Source organism: Ixodes scapularis, unplaced genomic scaffold (assembly GCF_016920785.2).
Source record: "Ixodes scapularis isolate PalLabHiFi unplaced genomic scaffold, ASM1692078v2 PGA_scaffold0__279_contigs__length_252992795, whole genome shotgun sequence".
Classification (NCBI taxonomy): domain Eukaryota; kingdom Metazoa; phylum Arthropoda; class Arachnida; order Ixodida; family Ixodidae; genus Ixodes; species Ixodes scapularis.
Genome location: NW_024609835.1, coordinates 174481280 through 174499744, shown reverse-complemented (window position 1 = coordinate 174499744; position 18465 = coordinate 174481280). Strand labels below are relative to the sequence as shown.

At 44.6% G+C, this 18465-nt stretch overlaps 1 protein-coding gene across 1 annotated transcript in view; it reads right to left on the bottom strand.

Moving 5' to 3' along the window:
* Window positions 1-3604: 3604 nt before the first annotated feature.
* LOC8041528 (V-type proton ATPase 116 kDa subunit a1) overlaps window positions 3605-18465 on the bottom strand; it is a 115050-nt gene continuing 100189 nt past the window's right edge. Inside the window, exons 17-20 of the mRNA XM_029980659.3 lie at window positions 18066-18176; window positions 10816-11179; window positions 9583-9757; window positions 3605-3918 (exon numbers count right to left, since the gene is read on the bottom strand). Of these exons, the coding sequence (XP_029836519.2) occupies window positions 3822-3918; window positions 9583-9757; window positions 10816-11179; window positions 18066-18176 (747 nt within the window). The 3' untranslated portion in view covers window positions 3605-3821. The remainder of the gene's footprint in view (window positions 3919-9582; window positions 9758-10815; window positions 11180-18065; window positions 18177-18465) is intronic.

Genomic DNA, 18465 nt, shown 5'->3' with positions numbered 1-18465 from the left:
ACAGACGACCCTCTACGGATTGAACCCCTTGACAACAGGTCGCCTGTGTTTCAGACCAACAAATTGGAAGTCGCTGTCTGTTCACTCCTAAGAGCATATTTCATCCTCGACATCAGGTATCCGAAGGAGGCACCATGCACTCTGGAGTTTCTTCAGACGTGCATCAACACACCATAGTAGAGTTTCGCTTTGTGGGTTGTTATTTCATACAAAACCAAATTACGCATTGTTTATAATAGGCCCTGCAATTGTTCACGGAAATGGAATTGTAATGGGAACAATGACCGCGAGAGATGACTCAGCCAACGTGACCATAACGTTCTCTCAATAATTTTCCCCATGGGTCGTTTTGGAGGTTGACAACCTTACTCGTGAATAGTGAGTGTTGGCACGTGTGTTTCTTTTACTTTTCGTACAGGTACTTCGGTTAGATAAACCCCAGCAAAGCCAGCAAGGCCGTCTCCCGGGGTCACACCGAAGCTAAAGGGGCACTAAACCGGATTCGTCTGTTCTTGGCCATAACTGATTCTACGGGCCCTATGCATCCTAACAATCCAAGAAGTACAATCACGCGACGCCGGTTTTTCTATTAGATACGTGATGAAAAGCTGGGACACACCACTTTTTGAGCCGATCTTTCCGCTCAGAAAAAGTCGGGGTACACACCAGCAGCGGTGTCAGCGCGGTGATGATGGGCGGCTGTCGGCCAACCGCAAGCCGCCTCTCTCGGAGAGGCTGTTCGCAATTGAGAGGCGGCTTGCGATTGACCGATAAGCGCCTTTCGTCACCGCTCTGACACCGCTGCTTGGGCGTGCCCCGCTTTTCCCGGGCGGAAAAATCCACTCAGAGAAGGGCGTGTCCCGACCTTTCATCTCCCTCTTTAATAGGGAAACCGGCGTGGTGTGATCGCAATTTTTGGATTTTTAGGATGCTTTAAGCCCGTACAGTCAGTTATAACCGAGAACAGAAAATCGCAGAATCTTCCTTAGTGCCCCTTTAACGGCATTCCTGCTGGAGTCCTGAGCCATGTCAAAAAACTGCACCTCATCTAATGGTACATTTCCTTTCCTTAACTTTTTTTACTGAACTTTTTTTTTATTGTGTAAAAAGGGTAGTACAATGTTTAAACACCGGAACATTCGTAAATGGTCACTCTAACAGACAGTAGGGTGACTTAAGGAACCGAATTCAGAGGCCGTCGAGCTGTGGGTTCCAGACCACCTGGAGACGTTTTCTTCTTTTTTATCGGGTCCTAATATTGCAGTTGAAGCTGGAAGCCCGCCACTTCATAACAACGGCAAAAAAATTTAAAAAAAAGGAAAACAAAAAACGAGGAACGGAAACAACTTCCTAGAACCGACCATGGGTGGACGAAGCCCGCGACCAGGGAAGGGGCAATGCATCCGTCCCCAAACCACTTTGTGCAAGGTGCCGTTGGAGGTCGGCAGTGTCCAGAACGAAAGGGAAGAAAACAAAAATAAGTGGGCACTACAGCGCGCCCCGGGTGGCCAAGAAGAGCCAACAGAGACACAGGAGGAGCGCGCAAATGGGAATCAAGACTCTCGGAAGGTTCATGTTACACACCAAACATCCCCCCCCCCCCCCCCGACACCCACACATCCACATGCAAGCGTGCGCTAAAATTTAGCGGCGAAATTTTCCCGCTAAATTCAGCAGAATTCAGTGTGTACGGTGCGGAAAAGTTTCCGGGCCACTTCGTGGAGCGCGTCTCGCAAATACATCTCAGCGACGATGACACCATGGTGTCTTTCGACGCGGTGTCCCTCTTCACGAGTGTCCCAGTTGCCCTTGCAGTTGCTGCAGCCCGCGAAGCCCTCGAAAAAGACGTAACCTTGACTACAAGAACCAACGTCAGTGTGGATGAATTGTTCCGTCTGCTCGAGTTCTGTCTCGGCAGCACATATTTCACCTTCAAAGGGGAGCTTTTCAAACGGGTCAGTGGCACTGCAATTGGTGCAGAAATCTCGGTCACAACGGCGAATCTCATGATGGAAACAATTGAACAAAAAGCGCTGAGCTCTGTCCCCAACAGCCTCAAAGCATTCATGCGCTATGTGGATGATTGTTTCTGCATTTTCAAGAAAATGGACGTGACTAATTTTTTGGCACATCTCAACTGTATCGAGCCGACCATTCAGTTTACCGTGGAGTGTGAGACGGGTGGCACCTTGCCGTTCCTTGATGTGCTGGTGAATCGACGAGGGCCAGATCTAAAGTTTGCGGTGCACAGAAAACCTACACACACCAGCCGCTATATACATATATATGTATACCGCGATTTTAACTCCAACCATCCAACGAGTCATAAGGCCTTTGTGGTTTCAACCCTCCTGCGTAGGGAAACGACTATCTGCTCGTCGGAAACCAATAAAAAGAAGGAGAGGAAGACTATAATTGAAGAAATAAAGAAAAATGGCTACTTTAGTAGCTCCATTGAGCGCATCGCCCGACGCCAAGGTGTCGCAAGACAAAACCAGATGCCAGTAGAAGAAAGACAGCCCCATCGAGTTGCGCGCATCAGCTTCATTACCTAAAGGGAACCAGCGAAGCGTTCGCACGAGCACTGGGAAAGGAAGGTATTCTGATGGCTCACAAGCCCTCGTCCGCACTGGTAAGGCTCATGCCAAGGCCGAAAGGTTGTCTACCAAAAGAAAGAGCTCAGGGCGTGTTTTACATCATTGATACAATAGTAAGGGTGCAGGAGAGCTCTTGGATGTTAACCATGTTGAATATACCTGAGACTGGGGTAGAAAAGAACATAAAAGTCGAAGAAACAGAACGGGACAGGACGACGTCTCAACCCAATTGAGACGTCGTCTTATCCCGTTCTGTTTCTTCGACTTTTATGTTCTTTTCTACCCCAGTCTCAGGTATATTCAACATGGTTTTACATCATTCCCTGCGCAGAATGCCCCGCGACCTACATCGGCGAGACGAAGAACTTTCTCGAGCGAATTCGCCAACACAAGAACGACGTGCGGAAGTTCGACAGTAAACGCAGTGATATTGCCGAACATTGCGATGCGCTAGACCATCGCATGACTTCGCGAACGCGCAGGAGATGGACACAGAGCCCAGTTTCCAAAGAAGACTTTTCTTGGAATGATGGCAAATCCACTGTACGCCAGGAACCCTAACAGGTCCCTGGGCGCTTTGCCCTCTGTGTACGCACATGACCTCCGTAACCTGACGAAAAAGCTCGATGTCCGTCTCCATATAGCTAAAAGCTTCTTTTCTTTATTTTTTAGTTTCCTTTTTTCTACTTCTTTCATTTCTTTCTCTTTTCTTTTTTGAAGACGAAGAGGTTAGGAGCTGCTGCTGTTCCGCGTGCTTTCAGTCACACTTGAAGAAGAAACCGAGTTGGTTTCGAAACGTCGGGTTTCCTGGCGAGTATTGGTTGGAGCTACATTTTCGGACTTTAACTCTTACCCAACGAGGTAGATTTCTTCAAAATACGTTTGCTTTCAGATGTAATTCAGTATTTGTATTTCAGAATACTTTTTTTAGTATCTCTAGCGAGCCATCTACTATGGCAATAACCTTCATTCGATGTCAGAGATTGAGGTGATTAAAACGTGAAACATTTTTTTTTTTTTTCATTTTTATTGAACCCAAAAAGTTTATAACACTGACTCAAAATAAAAGTTTAAACCCTTACTCTTGTTAATGTAGATCCTTGCATTTATTACCTGCCGCTTCAGAAAAGCTTGATTCTGTCATGGTCATTTATGTTTTATTTTTGTTTGGAAAAATCATCTGACCACTGCGCCAGCAGTGCGAGTCAGAAAAGTATCCCTTGATCAGCACACCGATTCTGCAGCCAGCAAGATTTCCTTGAAATCAAAGGGAGCAAAAGCATAACCTTCGCCCTTGAAAAACTTGTTCATGAACTCCACCCTGCACAAACAAAAACAAGCACATACTCGTAGATGGCTTTTTGAGCAATTAAATTACGTTAGTCACTTCGTGTGGTTTCAATCTTCGAAGCCAAAAATACGGGCCGTGCTTCACGGTAACGCTATCAAGGGCATGATAATAATGAGTTTTAGTAGTACGTATACGAGCGAGCGCAAGCCCTGTGCGTTTGCGTTAGCGTTGCGTGTTCCGCACTGCGCGTGCGCGGAGCCGCAACTGCGGCCTTGCATTGGCGCATGGCGACTTCGTGCATGCGCAGCGTGGAGAACGCAACGCAACCGCGAACGCATGGCGCTTGCGTTTGCTCGTATACGCAATACTAAAAAACTCACAACTGTCGTGAGCGGGAACGCCGGACTACGGGGTCTTTGATGCAGACATGCGCTCTCGAGGCTAATAAAACTGCGAAATCTCGAAGCTGATAAAAAAAGGGGGTGCGAGAGTGTGCGCTTACTTCAGTGTGCGCACTCTCGCAGTTTTATCAGCTTCGAGGTATCGCAACATGTATCGAAGGCCACGCGCTCCGGCGTTCCCGCTCATACTGTTCACGAAAGTGCATACGTGACTTTTCCTAGTGTAATTTTTCCGGACTTTCAATCAGCATGGCATTCTTAAAGTGGCTATTTATTGTCGGGAAGTACATACAAAAAAAAAAGCATAGTGATATAAAGTTACTGCGAGTAAAACGATTGAGTAGCTTTGATACTTTCCAAGGGGACTTGCAACACACCAATTTTCGGCATTACTAGCATAATGGTGCGTAGTATTTACCATGGTACAAGTAACGAAGTAAGACCATTTGAAAAACTAATGTGTCGAGAAACTGAGGGAGAGGAGGAGACGAGAGGGAAACGTCAGAACGCCGAGCTCTGATTGGTAGGATTAGTGGGTAGACCTAAAGCTAGTTGCCTTTGTCTCCACCGTAGAGTTATTATAATGTACGATAGAGGTCCACTGGAGTGCGGTTTCCAAATGAAGCAAATGGTAACGAGTCTGAAATTGATTTTCGGCAAGGCATTCCTATAGGAAAGGGAGAGTGCATCTTCTCCCTGCGGTTGATAATAAGATCAATTATCGCGAATGATTCGTGCCTACTAGGTAGCTTAGACCAGTACCAAAAGGATTTGTTGGCCTAGTTGGTTAAACATTACGAAAATAAAAAGCGCGAAAGACAAGGACAAGAGGGAGACTACACAGGACAAACCCTTACTCGCAACTGACGTTTTAATTCGGAAGATGAGGAAGACGAAGACAATAAAAACCCTAACGTCAAAAGTTACAAATATTTATGAGAAAGGAGTGAAAGAATCTGAAAAGGCTGAGAATTAAAAAAGGTAAAAAAAGGAAATTAAAAAAATGACAGTGAAAAAAATTAAAAAAAAAGAAAGAGGAAGGTAAAGCGAATTAAGAATATCTAAGGAAAATATTTCATGTACTCTAAATCTTTGGATGACGAAGTCACCGATGTAACACTGATGCAGGTGTCTCCTTTGGTCGCAATGACCCAGACATGTACAAATTACTCAAAAAAAGTAGTTAAGTTACTGAGTATCGACGCCAAAAGTAATTGGAGTAGAGTAGAAATTACGCATTCGTAATAGTAATTGAGTAAACTACTAACTACTGTAAAAAGTAGCGAGTTACTTTGAAGTTACTTTCGAAGTTACTTCTTTATATATTTGTGGTAGCAAAATGAGCAGCAGCTTTGCTCAATGAAAAACCCTGCGAGCCTAAAATAAATGCAGTCTATTTATGGCTTGCGTTTTCGCCAAATAGTTTACTCGCTCGCAGAAGCAATTGACTTTCAAAGTTCTTGATAGGAGAGTTTTCCCCTTTTCCTTCTAAAGACGTCCCCAGCCAAGCTAAATAGACGTTCCATCGACGGGCTGGATGGAACGGCAGCGTTGAATTTGAGAAACAGACTGTGCAGGGTCGGGTAAGCGAGTGTCGGCATCTTAGGTGTCCATGACAAAACTTGTGAGGTTTGCCTCGGGTAGAGGGTCTTTAATAACAAACTTTCCTCCTTTTTTTTTATTCTTCGTCAAGTTGAGATTGTTATGTCTGGCCCCTCTTCATTCCGACGTCGTTCTGTGAGTACGCTGAGCGGGTGCACCAGACCGTCAAGGGTTCAAGTCTCGCGCCACGACGATGAGATCATCCGGACGACTGCGCGTCCCGTTGTAGTGCTAGTGCTACGCTACTGAAAAAAAAAAATTGTTTTGGTTTAACAGATAATGGCTAACGCCGGGTCCAACATTGGGATCTCCCAAGGATAACTCGCAACCCTCGCCGGCGACTACAATATTCTGACGCGCCTGAATCATTTTTAACAAAGAGGAGGCCTCCCAGGCATGGATGGTCGGAAGGACGCGAAGGATTACATGAACAGCTGTAAGCGGGAACGTGCTCCCATGAACGGATTATCCGTACCAGGGTTTGTGCGCGGGGGAGTCCGGCTTTGCAAAGGCGTATGCGCTGACGACAAGGCGTTCAGCTGCGAGGTCATTCCAGTGGCGCCTCCCATGGAACCTACCGTTTGAGTCGGAACTCACTAAAGACAGACAGCACGAAAACAACAACTCTCAGAGTGCCCCCGTCTTTCACGGTTGCAGCTGGAAACGCGGCGCCTGCGTGCATTACCGGATTAGTTCAATACCCGACCAAGGCTTGTTAAGCATGTCTTCCTGCGTTCGTGCGTGCCGGTTTTATGCTTTGGCTGCTCGTCGCCACCTTGGCCCAAGGACGCCTTCCCGAACAAGAGGGCCCTCAAACTTTCGTGATGGGCAAAATTAGCACTATATAATTTCGAAAGTAGTTAGTAATTTGAGTAGAAGTTACCTGAAAAAAGTAGTTAAATTAAACTACTAATTACCCAAATCAAGTTGTAATTGAAAGTTACCAAGTTACTCGAAAAAGTAGTTAAACTACAGTAGTTTGAGTAGAGCAGTTGAACTACGTCCAAGTCTGCAATGACCTCAGCCTAAAAAATCTCGCGAGTTCGCTTATCAGGACACCTCCTCAAAATCCTTGTGCTGGGCAGTAGCGGGGCGCATCTACAGTCTTTCACATGTAAAGCGAGATGCCCCGACGGAGAGGATTTTAGAGATAGCGCATGTTGTTTGAGCCTTACGTTGATGCATCTTCCCGACTGTCCCACATATACCTTCCCACAGGTGAACGGGATCAAATACACTACCCCGCTGCAACAGTTGACGTATCTGTGACAGTGCCTAACACTGCATTTGTCAGGCTTCGTGCGCGGGGTGTTGACTTTGGGGCAGAGCTTTTTAAGCTTGTCGGGGGCTGAAAACACAACCGGCACTCCGTATTTACAGGCAATTCTCTTGAAGTTATGAGAGATGCGATGGATGTAAGGGACGACCGCCGATCGACTTCTTTTTTCTCTACTTCTCTTGCTTGTTCTGTTTGGTTTTACCATACATTCAACAACGTCAGACAGGATGGAGGTGGGGTAACCTGACGCCTTGAGCTTTGATACTTGCGCGTCAAAGCTCTCCCTTGCTGAATGTATTCAAGACTTTTTCACGGCAGCGCTCAAACAACTAGACACAATGTCCCTTTTGACTAGTTTCGCCGGTGTGCAGATTAATATTGGAGTATTCGTTTCTTGGATCTAGGTGAATCCATCTAACAGACGTGGTCATTTTGAACGGTGAGTCGCGTATGACGAAATTGGAGGTTGTTGTTAGCCGAAGTTTCCTGGGTGAAGTTCAATCCTTGGGCCTGGTCTAGAAATATGTTTTTTATGACGTTAATTTCGTTTGCGTGATGTACTTTTGTCATGAGCACATGATAGTCGTCAACGTATTTGAATATTTTGAATATGCGCGCGGCTGGATAGGAAGTCAAACTCTGGAATATGCTCCAGTCACACTTTGAAAGAAAAATGTCACACAAAATGGGGGCTACGCATGACCCTATGCAGATTCCTTTTTTTCTGTTTGTAAGTTTCTCCTGAAAACGTGACAAACGTCGAGCACAAATAAAACTACAAAAGCTCTAGGAAAGACGCGACCGGTATGCCACAGGTGTTCTGATAACCAAGGGCTCCATTGGAGTCGATGCATTCGCTGACGGCGTCGAACAATTCTCTTTGTGGTATTGAATAAAATAAGTCTTCAACATCTAGGGAAAACCCATATCGTGTTTGTGTTGAGTCGTCTTTCAGGTGCTAAATCATTACTTCTAAGTTGGATATCAAGGAGGGGTCATCAAGTTGGAGGACAGACAAATGACGCAGAAGGTATCGGGACATTCCACCCTGCCAAGGTCCCTTCTCAGTAACAATTACGCGAAAAGGACACCCTTCCTTGTGGGTCTTAGCCGTGAAAATAACTTACAATTGGTTTTCTTTGGTTGGCATGATTGTTTTTCACTGTTTGTTTATTCATGGCCACCATTTTCTTTTTTTCTGTTTCCTTTTTTTTTTTCATGACAGTGACAGTGAAAAAATGATAATTTTTTCACTGTTACTTTAATCATGGCCACCATTTCCTTTTGTTTTTACTCATTTCCTTTTTACCTTCTTTAATTCTGTCTTTTTAGATCCTTTCACTCCTTTCTCATAAATATTTGTAACTTTTAACGTTAGGGTCTTTAATGTTCTCGTCTTCGTCATCTTCCGAATTAAAACGTCAGTTGCGAGCACGTTGCGAGTAAGCGCTTGTCTTGTGTAAACTTTAGTCTTGTGTACACTCCCTTAGACTCCCTCTTGCTTTTGTCTTTCGCGCTTTTTATATTCGTAACACTCGGAAAATTTCTCAGTAATGTAGACAAACATATTATTCAGTTACGACGTTTTTATTTCAAACTCAGGGCATTAAAAACGCTGCTAAAATGGCTTCGTACATGCATTAATGCACACTGTCCGACACTGTTAGCGCGAACACGATATGGGCGGTTTCCTGCAGGAGGCTTACGTGCCAAAGCAATGAAGAGCATCTCGAAAATCGAGAGGCGTCCAAAACTACGCACTAACACTGAATCATTACATACCTGCGCACCTAGACGATCAAAATAAAGTGAAGCTAAGTAACGAGCGCAATGTGCAATAACTAACTTTCGTTTTATTCAGTCTGATGCTCACGTAAGGGTGCAAAGGTAAGTTTGTTCTAGTGTTCAGAACTCAAGTTTGCATGCTCGAAAATTTAAAAAAAAGCGAAAACCAGAAACCTCTTATTGCTCGATAAATGTAGCACTATAATAAAAAGAGAAACACATTTTATGTTGCGCGTACGTTTACGGTTTTACGTGTTTTAACCCCTCGTAAATTGTGGTCATTTTAGTGGCATATAATTCTCAACTTTTCACATACAGCGAAGCGCTAATGTAGCGCTGCTCACCTGTCGTAAGCTACTTATCGTCTGCCATGAGCAACAGTTTTAACAGTGCGATATTAAGCTTGTGAACGCTCCAGTCAGCACGCGCTTAGAGCGAGGTCAGCGCTAGGCTTATAGCGCTCTGCTGAATGTGTGAATGTGGTGTGAACAGGCCTTTCGCGTCATCTGGATGTTGGCGCTCCTTGAACACGCCCTACGTTCTTTTGAACTTATTCTTTCTTAGCTTAGTCACTGGTCTTTGCGCACGGTTCTTGTCTTTAGAGACCGGCTCAAACGTGCGACGTACCAGTGGAGACGCAGCGCGTGCAGGAAGGCGGACAGCCCTTCCATGACCAGCAGGATGCTGACGGTGAGCACGGCCCAGGCGGCGAAGATGGGGAACATGGCGACGCCGCCAAGGAAGTTTCCGGACATGCCCAGCCCGATGCGCATCACCATCTGCCACAGCACCTCCGACAGCTCTGCGCGGGTCACCCCCGACAGTGAAGACAGTCTACCAATTCTTGCATCGATTTTTTTTTTTAGATAGCATGTTTATGGTTATATCAAAACTCGGCATTGGAGGCGTCCGTCCGCCGCGGCTAGAGTAGTTTATTTAAGGAGAAAACTAAAGTTTGCGTATCATTGTACATCAAGTTCAGTTATCCGCTAACTTTGGCGGAAAGTCTTTTCTTTTTTTTTTTCTTTTTTTGTCGGCAGACATAGCAAACATAGCGGGGAAAATTTGATTTGGTGCACAGCTGCGCACCAATTTGATTTATTCACTATATAGATATCGAGAAGTGCTTTCCACTTGCATTTGGCGAGAAAATGTAAATTGTTCAAAATCTGTACACCAATCGAATTTAAAAATAATTGGAACTAAAACGGCGTTCCGCTGAGGGGGACCGGGAGCGCCGAGCTCGGCGGACGTCTGAAGACTTGCAAATCGAAAGATATCATTTTCGTGTGAATACGTCTTAGTCGCTTTGCCAACAAAGAGACGAAAGTCAGAGGCGTGCGAATACTGGTTCGAATAAAATAGGGTTGAGTGTAGGGTTTCCTTAGGAATTGAAATTAGGGTGGGTGTCTAAATTTTTACGAGGGGAGATGGGGGGAGGGGGGGAAGGGGGGGGGGGGAGAGGAGGGGGCATTGAGAGTAAAGGAGTCGTTGCGAATTAAGAGGGTGCCTTCAGGAAAGTAAGGGGGAGGAAGGTGTAGAGAAATCACTGGTTGCGTCAGTCATTCATATCCTCTACTGTGAAAGAGTTGAAACTGGAGATAACTCCGCTATTTGATTATAAGTGTATAGCGGGTATTCAGACGTTAATCCGTAATTTTTTTGTTTAATGTCAGTGTATAATAAGACGTACGGACATATGTACACCATGCATTAGAGGGTGTCCTGTGAATCCTGGGAATGCTCGCCTTTTGCACTCCCCTACAGCTTATGACAACAAAACGGCGGAATACATTTCGTCAGCGAATGTACGCTCCTTACTGGCACAGCCCTACAAAACAGAAGTAGCCGTCCGCTCACGGGAGTGTGCCAGGCTGAGCGCCCATAGTCGCAGGTACGAGGCCGTGTTGGAGATGGCGCCCAGGCAGTACTCGATCGTGTGGATGATCTGGTGGATGAACACGTCGCCCAGGTCCACGTGTCCGCAGTCCTGGGGCTCCACGAGCGCTTCCTCCGGAGTGCTGCTCGCCGTCACCGGGGAGTGTGCCGACGACGATGAGGCCGTGAGCTGCTCGTCCTGGGACGGCGGTGGAAGCGTACTGTCCGAGCGCAATCGGAGCCGACTGTGCCCGTGAGCGGCGTCCGACTCGACCTGTTGACTATTGAACTCGGACTCCAGGCAGGGCGTCTCGTCCGACGTCATGTCCACGTCCTGGGAGCTGCCCTGGGCGTTAGGAGGATAACACATTTAGGTTACGTACAGTCACTGGTAACCGCACTCTTCGGTGTATAACACGCGCGTCGTACTATACTCGCGGGCAACGTTTTGTGGCCAAGCAGTCATAGCAATGAGAACACTGCCGCTCACGCACCGTGAGCGCCGACCAAAGCTGTGCATGTGAACTCTTGTTTTTATAATAATATATTTACATTGATATGTATATTAATATTTATTTTTGCCTCCGGAGAGCCGCGGCTCCACAGGATGATGAAATGGTATTGTACAGATAAGAAAAATTGGGATAATTGTTTAAGTGGAGGTTGTGGGCGAGAGTAAGGTGGTAACGTTGCGGGTGATGGTGCTATTTTTTTTTCTTTGATCTTTGCTGCGGCTGCTTGTGGGGTGGTCTTGCAACGCCGCCACACTGTCGTACACAGACCGAACACAGCGGGGGAACACGGGTCGAAGATCAGAGTTTCTAGGCACGTTATCGCTGAGCAGTCAGACGATGAAGTGCTCCAGTCGGGGCTGTGCTCCATCGGGCAGCAACACTCAGACAGCGAGAGACTGGCATATAAGACGACTGTGAATTGCTGGCATGTAAATAAGTAAGATGTTTCTGGTTCACTGGGGGCAAACGCTGCAGGTAGGCAACAAACATCGTTGTTCGACTGAAATGACACTAAAACTCGTCGGCAACTATAGGTGGATTTTTCGAATGTTTGGCATCTGGCATGGCGAGTGCATATTATTATTGCTCTTTAGCGAATTATATTTCGTCGTTAGCCAATAAGAAAGCCGAAAGTCGAATCACGAAGCGTGGGAACACACAAAACACGCGGCACCCTACGTTTTCTCAGTGACTATAGAAAACGGCGATGGACGCAGGTCGAATATTATTGCCACCGAACTGCGAGATAAATAGCCATCAAAAGTTATGTCACTGTCTGACGCTTGTTTTTATATTACTCCTGATGTGTAGTATCACATATACCGCATTTACTTGAGTAATAGCCGCACTGTTTATGAAGAAAACCTGAGGGTTCGTTTTTCCGCGGAGCATGCAGATTGCCAATCACTGCGACCGACAGCATAATTCCAGCTGTTCACGGGACAGAGATAACGTCTTTGTGTGAAGATACCATCTGTGAAGAATGCATTTGTGTGAAGAATTGTGTTCTCGATCTGGTTGTTCGCTATGTTATTTATGCGTAACGCAATGATAGGCTGTATATGTGTTTGGTAGGAAAGTAGACGCAAGGACCTTTTTCATAAATAGTGCGGCTATTACTTGAGTAAATACGGTAGAAGGGGAATAATATTTCTGCCGCTTAGCGTACACATTACGTAGAGGAGTGGCACCCTCCTGGCTAGTGTAGATCGTTTGAACTAGAGTTTGAACCACTCCATCGCGTAAATACTTACCGAAGCTGCCTCTCTTTAGTTAGGGTGTTTTGGCTACCTACTAGTATCAAGAAAAAAATCAAGCCTGAAATTAACGGATAGTCTCGTGGGAGTCGCGTACTTTGTAATGAAGCGTTAACGACATTTCTGATATAACAAATCGACCGGTGTGGAAAAGTGCAGCCAGAAAATTCGACAAGGTACTCGAGACGTGGGTAATTTTTGTAGCGGGTCTATTCCAAAGGGCTACTCTGCAATCAAACGTTTTATCATTTTTGTTTTGTGACCACACAGCACGCGACCCAGACAAAATGAGTAGGTTATCGGCAGCTTAATGTTTAGCACTGTCTTTTTAATAACCATAACACGCCTTGATTAAGTCTATTACTTCCTCACACATTGTTTCGGAATTTGTACATGTTAAAATTAGATATGCTTCATTACTCGTTCGGCAGTTGAATCGGTAGAAAGATTAATAGCCTTCCTCATACACAAAATCGTGTTAGCGCGCCGCGGTCTTATTTTTAAAGCACGCTGTAGAAACTAGAGATGTTTCATGCAAGACCCTGCCGATATGTAGCTTTCCTAATGACACGAAATCAATGAAAGTAGACTTTCAAAACGAAAAAGGGTAAACACCAAATTGACTTGAGTCAAATAAATCAGAATTCATTACATTCAATCTGTCAAAAAAATGCGACCAAATAAAAAAATAGGTTAAATTACTGATTTTATGAATGTATAGCCTTCACGTTACACACAAACTTTTTTTTCCATTGGTTGAGCCCACCTGTCTTTGATTAGACTTTTCCTCGAAGAGTCCTACGCTCGTACGCGTTGTCTTCCAGCTACAGGCCAATATCCGCACATTTTCGTAAGTACGTGTCGAAACAAGGACAAATGTGAGCCCACAGTTCCCAGCGTACGTATCGCAATCAAAACAAATGATGTCGTTTTTGGCAGAACAAATTCTGTCGCCGCGGAGCACCATCATTGCCTAAACGGACAATCTAAAGGAACAAACCTCAAATGCCAAATACGCTTAATCGTAATGTTGTAAAAGATGACAATGCGTAACTATGTAGAACCCGAAAGGTCGCCCACCCCCGTAGAGATATATTGAGGTGAAACAGATGGTGTGGGTAACTTCGGGTGCGTGATCTTAAACACTCAGACAAAAAAAGAAAACGTAAACAGTTGTTAAACATTTGTGAAGCACGAGCGTCCTGAAAACATCTCGCACGATTCACTGCTTTTCGCCATTAGACAGCTGTATCATTTCAAAGGTCGATTCTGTTCTAGATATATTTATTTATTATTTAGATAAAAGATTCGGCCGGCCAACTTTTGAAGGCCAATGCATAGGCAAAACGATAAAAAAAAAGTTAGCGAATCAAATAAATACACTGAAGCATTCAGTAAAACGAGTAAGCAGTTTAGTCGTTGGAGTCCATCCTAAGGAAGAAAAGTTCATCCATTACGCAATAAAATGTAGCAAAGGGGACAACACCCACCGCGCTGCGGCGGAACTCGTTCCACTCGCAAACGGTTCGCAGTAAACAGGAATATTTTAAAACGTCTTCGCGAATAAGTTTCACGTGATTCTGTCTTCTGTCACGGCTCACATTACACTGTAGACATCAAGCTTACACAAATTTTGATATGTATTGCGCTATGTAAATATTGTAAGCGCTATACTCACATTCGACCATGACAACTCAGGCACTCCTGACCATACTTGGGTAGTAATTCAATTACAGTAATTAAATTACTGTAATTTAATTACTTTTCCTGGTAATTTGTAATTGTAATAATTACTTCTGGCTAAAAGGAATTGTAATTGTAATTTAATTACTTTCTAGCGTCAGTAATTGCTAAATTTCAGGCACAATTACAATTACTTTTGCAAGATTTTGTGGCGGCGGCGCTTTTCCCCCCTGGCCACGGAGACGACAGCACAGCCAAAGCGACAGGGGAGAGAGCGTCTCCCAACCTGCTAAAAAAATGGAAAAGAGGGATGGGAAAGAGATGCTGGGATAGAACGGAATGAAGGATTTTGTAGACTGTAAAACAATTTAATGAAGAATTTGAAAAATAATTTGATAAATGAGGGCTACATTCGCGTCCGTTTTCCTTCCTGTCGTAGTTGAATCTGACTCTTCGTCTCGTTTGCTTCCTGTTGCTCCTGCTTCTAGGGGTCTTTCTTATTTCTTATTTCCACACGGGGGCATCGGAGGTCGAAGTCGAGCTGGTTGGCTCCGATCACATCATCCGGTCGAGGCGGGGAGGTTAGAGGTTCTCCTTACGCGTCTTCGCCGCTAGCATATTCGCTTACATATTTCAGTCAAGTTTGGAACTTTTTTGTTCATGAAATTATTCTCTTTTCTTTATGAGTTTTTCACGTCCTTCTCCTCTATCTCGTATGTTGATACCATTAACAGTAAGTCGTGCTACTCTAACATTGAGGCGAAGAAGCAAAGAAGCAGCAGGTCTCATTAACACGACTCACCCTGCCTTACTTCCAACTGTTCTTGCTACACTGCTCTTCCTTCTCCCAATCCTCGTCTACCTTTTTGTATAAATCTTCATTATTTAGTGTTCGCTCTACCTAACCCTTTCAACCGTTTGTCAGCCTGATTGGACGAGATTCCAAAACTTACAAACCGCGGCTTTAGCTCTAGGGAGCTTGTTTTTGCATTTGTTGTTCGTTGAAGGCTTCTTTTTTTATAAAGGGCTTGGCTTGCACATTGTTTTTACACCTCTATCCTGACCCTCCACGCGTTGTCCTCTCGTCTTGGCCTGTGGAACCGCCCCGAGGCGCGCAGTGCTGCTTTGCATTGAGAAGCTGCAACAGTCTTATCTACAATGGAAAAGGAAAGGCTGCCGGGGCCTTGTTGCGAAAAATTCTCTAAACAGATTAGCACCAATGTAAAAAACTATAATCATGAGGAGCAAACTCTCCGGACCGTTTCTGAAAACAAATTCAATAAACCGAAAGGCGACCTCCAATTTGCGGAAACACTTGCAGGTAGGCAACTTTCTTGTTACTTTGAATAATACTTACAGTTTAAAAAAAAAAATAATAATAGCTCATCTATATCTTCCAGCTGAAACGCGCTCAAGTAAATCGTGAAATCGAGGCGTCCAAGAGGCCGCAGTTTTGGAATAATTCGCGGATTCTAATTTTCGCGACGCGGTGCGGTCGCGATATATTCCAATGTGTTTACATTTTTTTCGCGAAATTCGCGAAAATAAAGTCGTTTGCAGTGTATCATGAATTTTTCGAGGTTGTTCTTGCCATGCTAAACTCAAATCGGTCTTCTTTATGAGACGCATAACATCGATACAATCATTGCTATCCTAATGATTAGCTACATGACGATCCTAAATTTATTATTTATCTCGGGAGCTTTTTGGGTGTTACCGTGCACTGAATTAACCCAGAATCCCTGGCAATAGAGTTGCTGATATTGTGACACTAGTTTTGTGGAAGCGACCACAGTTCGTGTGCTACGGTTACCCACATCCGGCATGTAACAAGTCCACAGACAGGGAGAGGCAGCGAATCATCGTGGCTGAAATGTTTTCGTAAGTTGTCGTATCCTTTAAATGTTTGACGTCGTTTACAAGTTTCTCTTATTAGCCATTTTTACGTGAGTTTTATGATACCAGTGTTGTCGCATATTTGTTTCCTTGTATTATTTTTAAGTTTATTTTTTCTTGGTTTGACTTGGATACCATTTGCATAAGCTCTAAGGAGATTCACCTCGCACCTGTGAATTTTGTCGCCATTTTTTATGTTTTGAGAATATATGAACGCAGGAGTTCATTACTCCAAACTATTAAGTTCTATATTCCATTTAACAAATTTCATAAAAGGAAAGTACAATGCGTGACATTTATACAGCGGCCATATAACTCGTTTACAGTTATATGGCCCAATGTGGGGGGTAACTCTCAGAAATAAGTAATTGTAAAGTAATTGCATTACTTTTAAAAAGTAATTTGTAATTGCAATGAACTACTTTTGCGTAGTAGTAATTGTAATTGTAGTTAAACTACTTTTGGAGCTAAGTAATTGTAATTGTAATTAAATTACATTTTGAAAGTAATTTACCCATGTATGCTCCTGACGCAGCATACAACAGCGAAATTTGTGATTCTTCGAAATATGAATTATAAGTGAACCTATGAGTTTTTGCCTAGCTTGACCTGAATTAACGTTCGTTCTTACATTGGTTTCCAATGTACAGTCGGGGACAAAAGTCTCCAGGACACGCGAGCTGCGACTGAAACGCATTCCTCTGCCATCTGCCGGTGGGTCGCCTGGTTTCGAGACCACAGAAAAGCGCATGCGCGTCCTACTGTGCGTGCCAACGTGTGCACTTTCCTGCTTTTCTGCGGCGCGGCGCCTAACTCGGAATCGGGCGCGGGGTACCGCCTCGGAGATAGCGCTTACTGACATGGCACTTATAAAGCAAGAAGTCACGGCAACTCAACTGAGCGATAAACTCAACTGGTTATAAAGCAAGGTGCGCTGACACAGCGAAATGCGGCGCAATGCCCCAGGTGGTATCTCGTGTTTCGGAATGTGTAGCAGACGCTCGTAAGCCGCCAGCGCTATATCCGAGGCGGTACCACGCGCCCGATTCCGAGGTAGGCGCTGTGCCGCAGAAAAGCGGGAAAACACACATGTTTGCAGACAGAGTAGGACGCGCATGCGCTTTTGTGTGATCTCGAAACCAGGCAACCCGCCGGCAGATGGCAGAGCAATGCGTTTCAGCCGCAGCTCGCGTGTCCTGGAGACTTTTGTCCCCGACTGTACGCTGAAATCGTCATTGTTGTTGTGCATGTGCTTCCAAAACCTTGTGTAGCGCAGCTCCGAATGCTCACAGAACGACATTTTTTGGCATCAACGAGACACGAAGGTTTCTGCTTTCGACTGCTGCGCGCACATTACGGCGATGCCCTCTCTTTGTACGCTAAAAAATTAGCCTCGGAGATTTTTAATCGCGCCTCGTAGTTGGAAGAAAAAAATTAGTATCTTTACGAATGTAGGTCTATGTTGGTTACAGCTAAACAAACACCAAATAAAATATATTCTCGTGTTTTTTGCCATTCCAGTGGTTCACGCCTTCAATCCACAAACCAAGCAAACAATATGTCAATGGCACTTCGATTGTCAATTGAGCGCAACAGACCGGTTCCAATAAAATTTTAAGCAAGTTATTTTTGTTTTTCAGACTAAGATAATATGGTTTTGGGTTTTGATAAAATGCCCGTGCGCAATATTGTTATAAATTCAGTACCATACGCTAGACTAAAACTCATTATATTCTTTCTTTCTTTTTTTTTTTTTGATCATTGTAGCATGCATGTGCTACCGAACATTTTCAATCGAGCATAGCACAATAGCAATTTATTATACTCATAAAAACAAACACGAGTCTTCAACATGCGCTCTAGACATTTGAAACCCAGTTACCTTGTCCGAGGAGTGCTTCTTGTACAGATAGTAGAGGAAGAGCGGTTTAGCCAGTAGGAGCCAAGGCACGCTCAGGAAGGCCACGGCAAGAAGGGCCATCTGCACCGGTTTCTGAAAGAGAACGCCACCTCGACATTGACCTTTCGGGTTCTATACAATGGACTCCTCTAAATATCCATGCAGGCATCTTAACAAATCTAATGATTTGTTCAAACATCACGCTCTTAGAGGAAACTTAACCCTAAGACGTACCCTGCGCGACACTCTTAGCGCAAACACAAAATTGGCGTGTTTTCGCGTTTTAATTTAGAAGTTCATTGGCGCGCACTGACCGTTACAGGTTATGCTTGTGTCCCAAATGAGCACTTTCCATCACCAAAAGTTGTAAAATCGGCTTTTT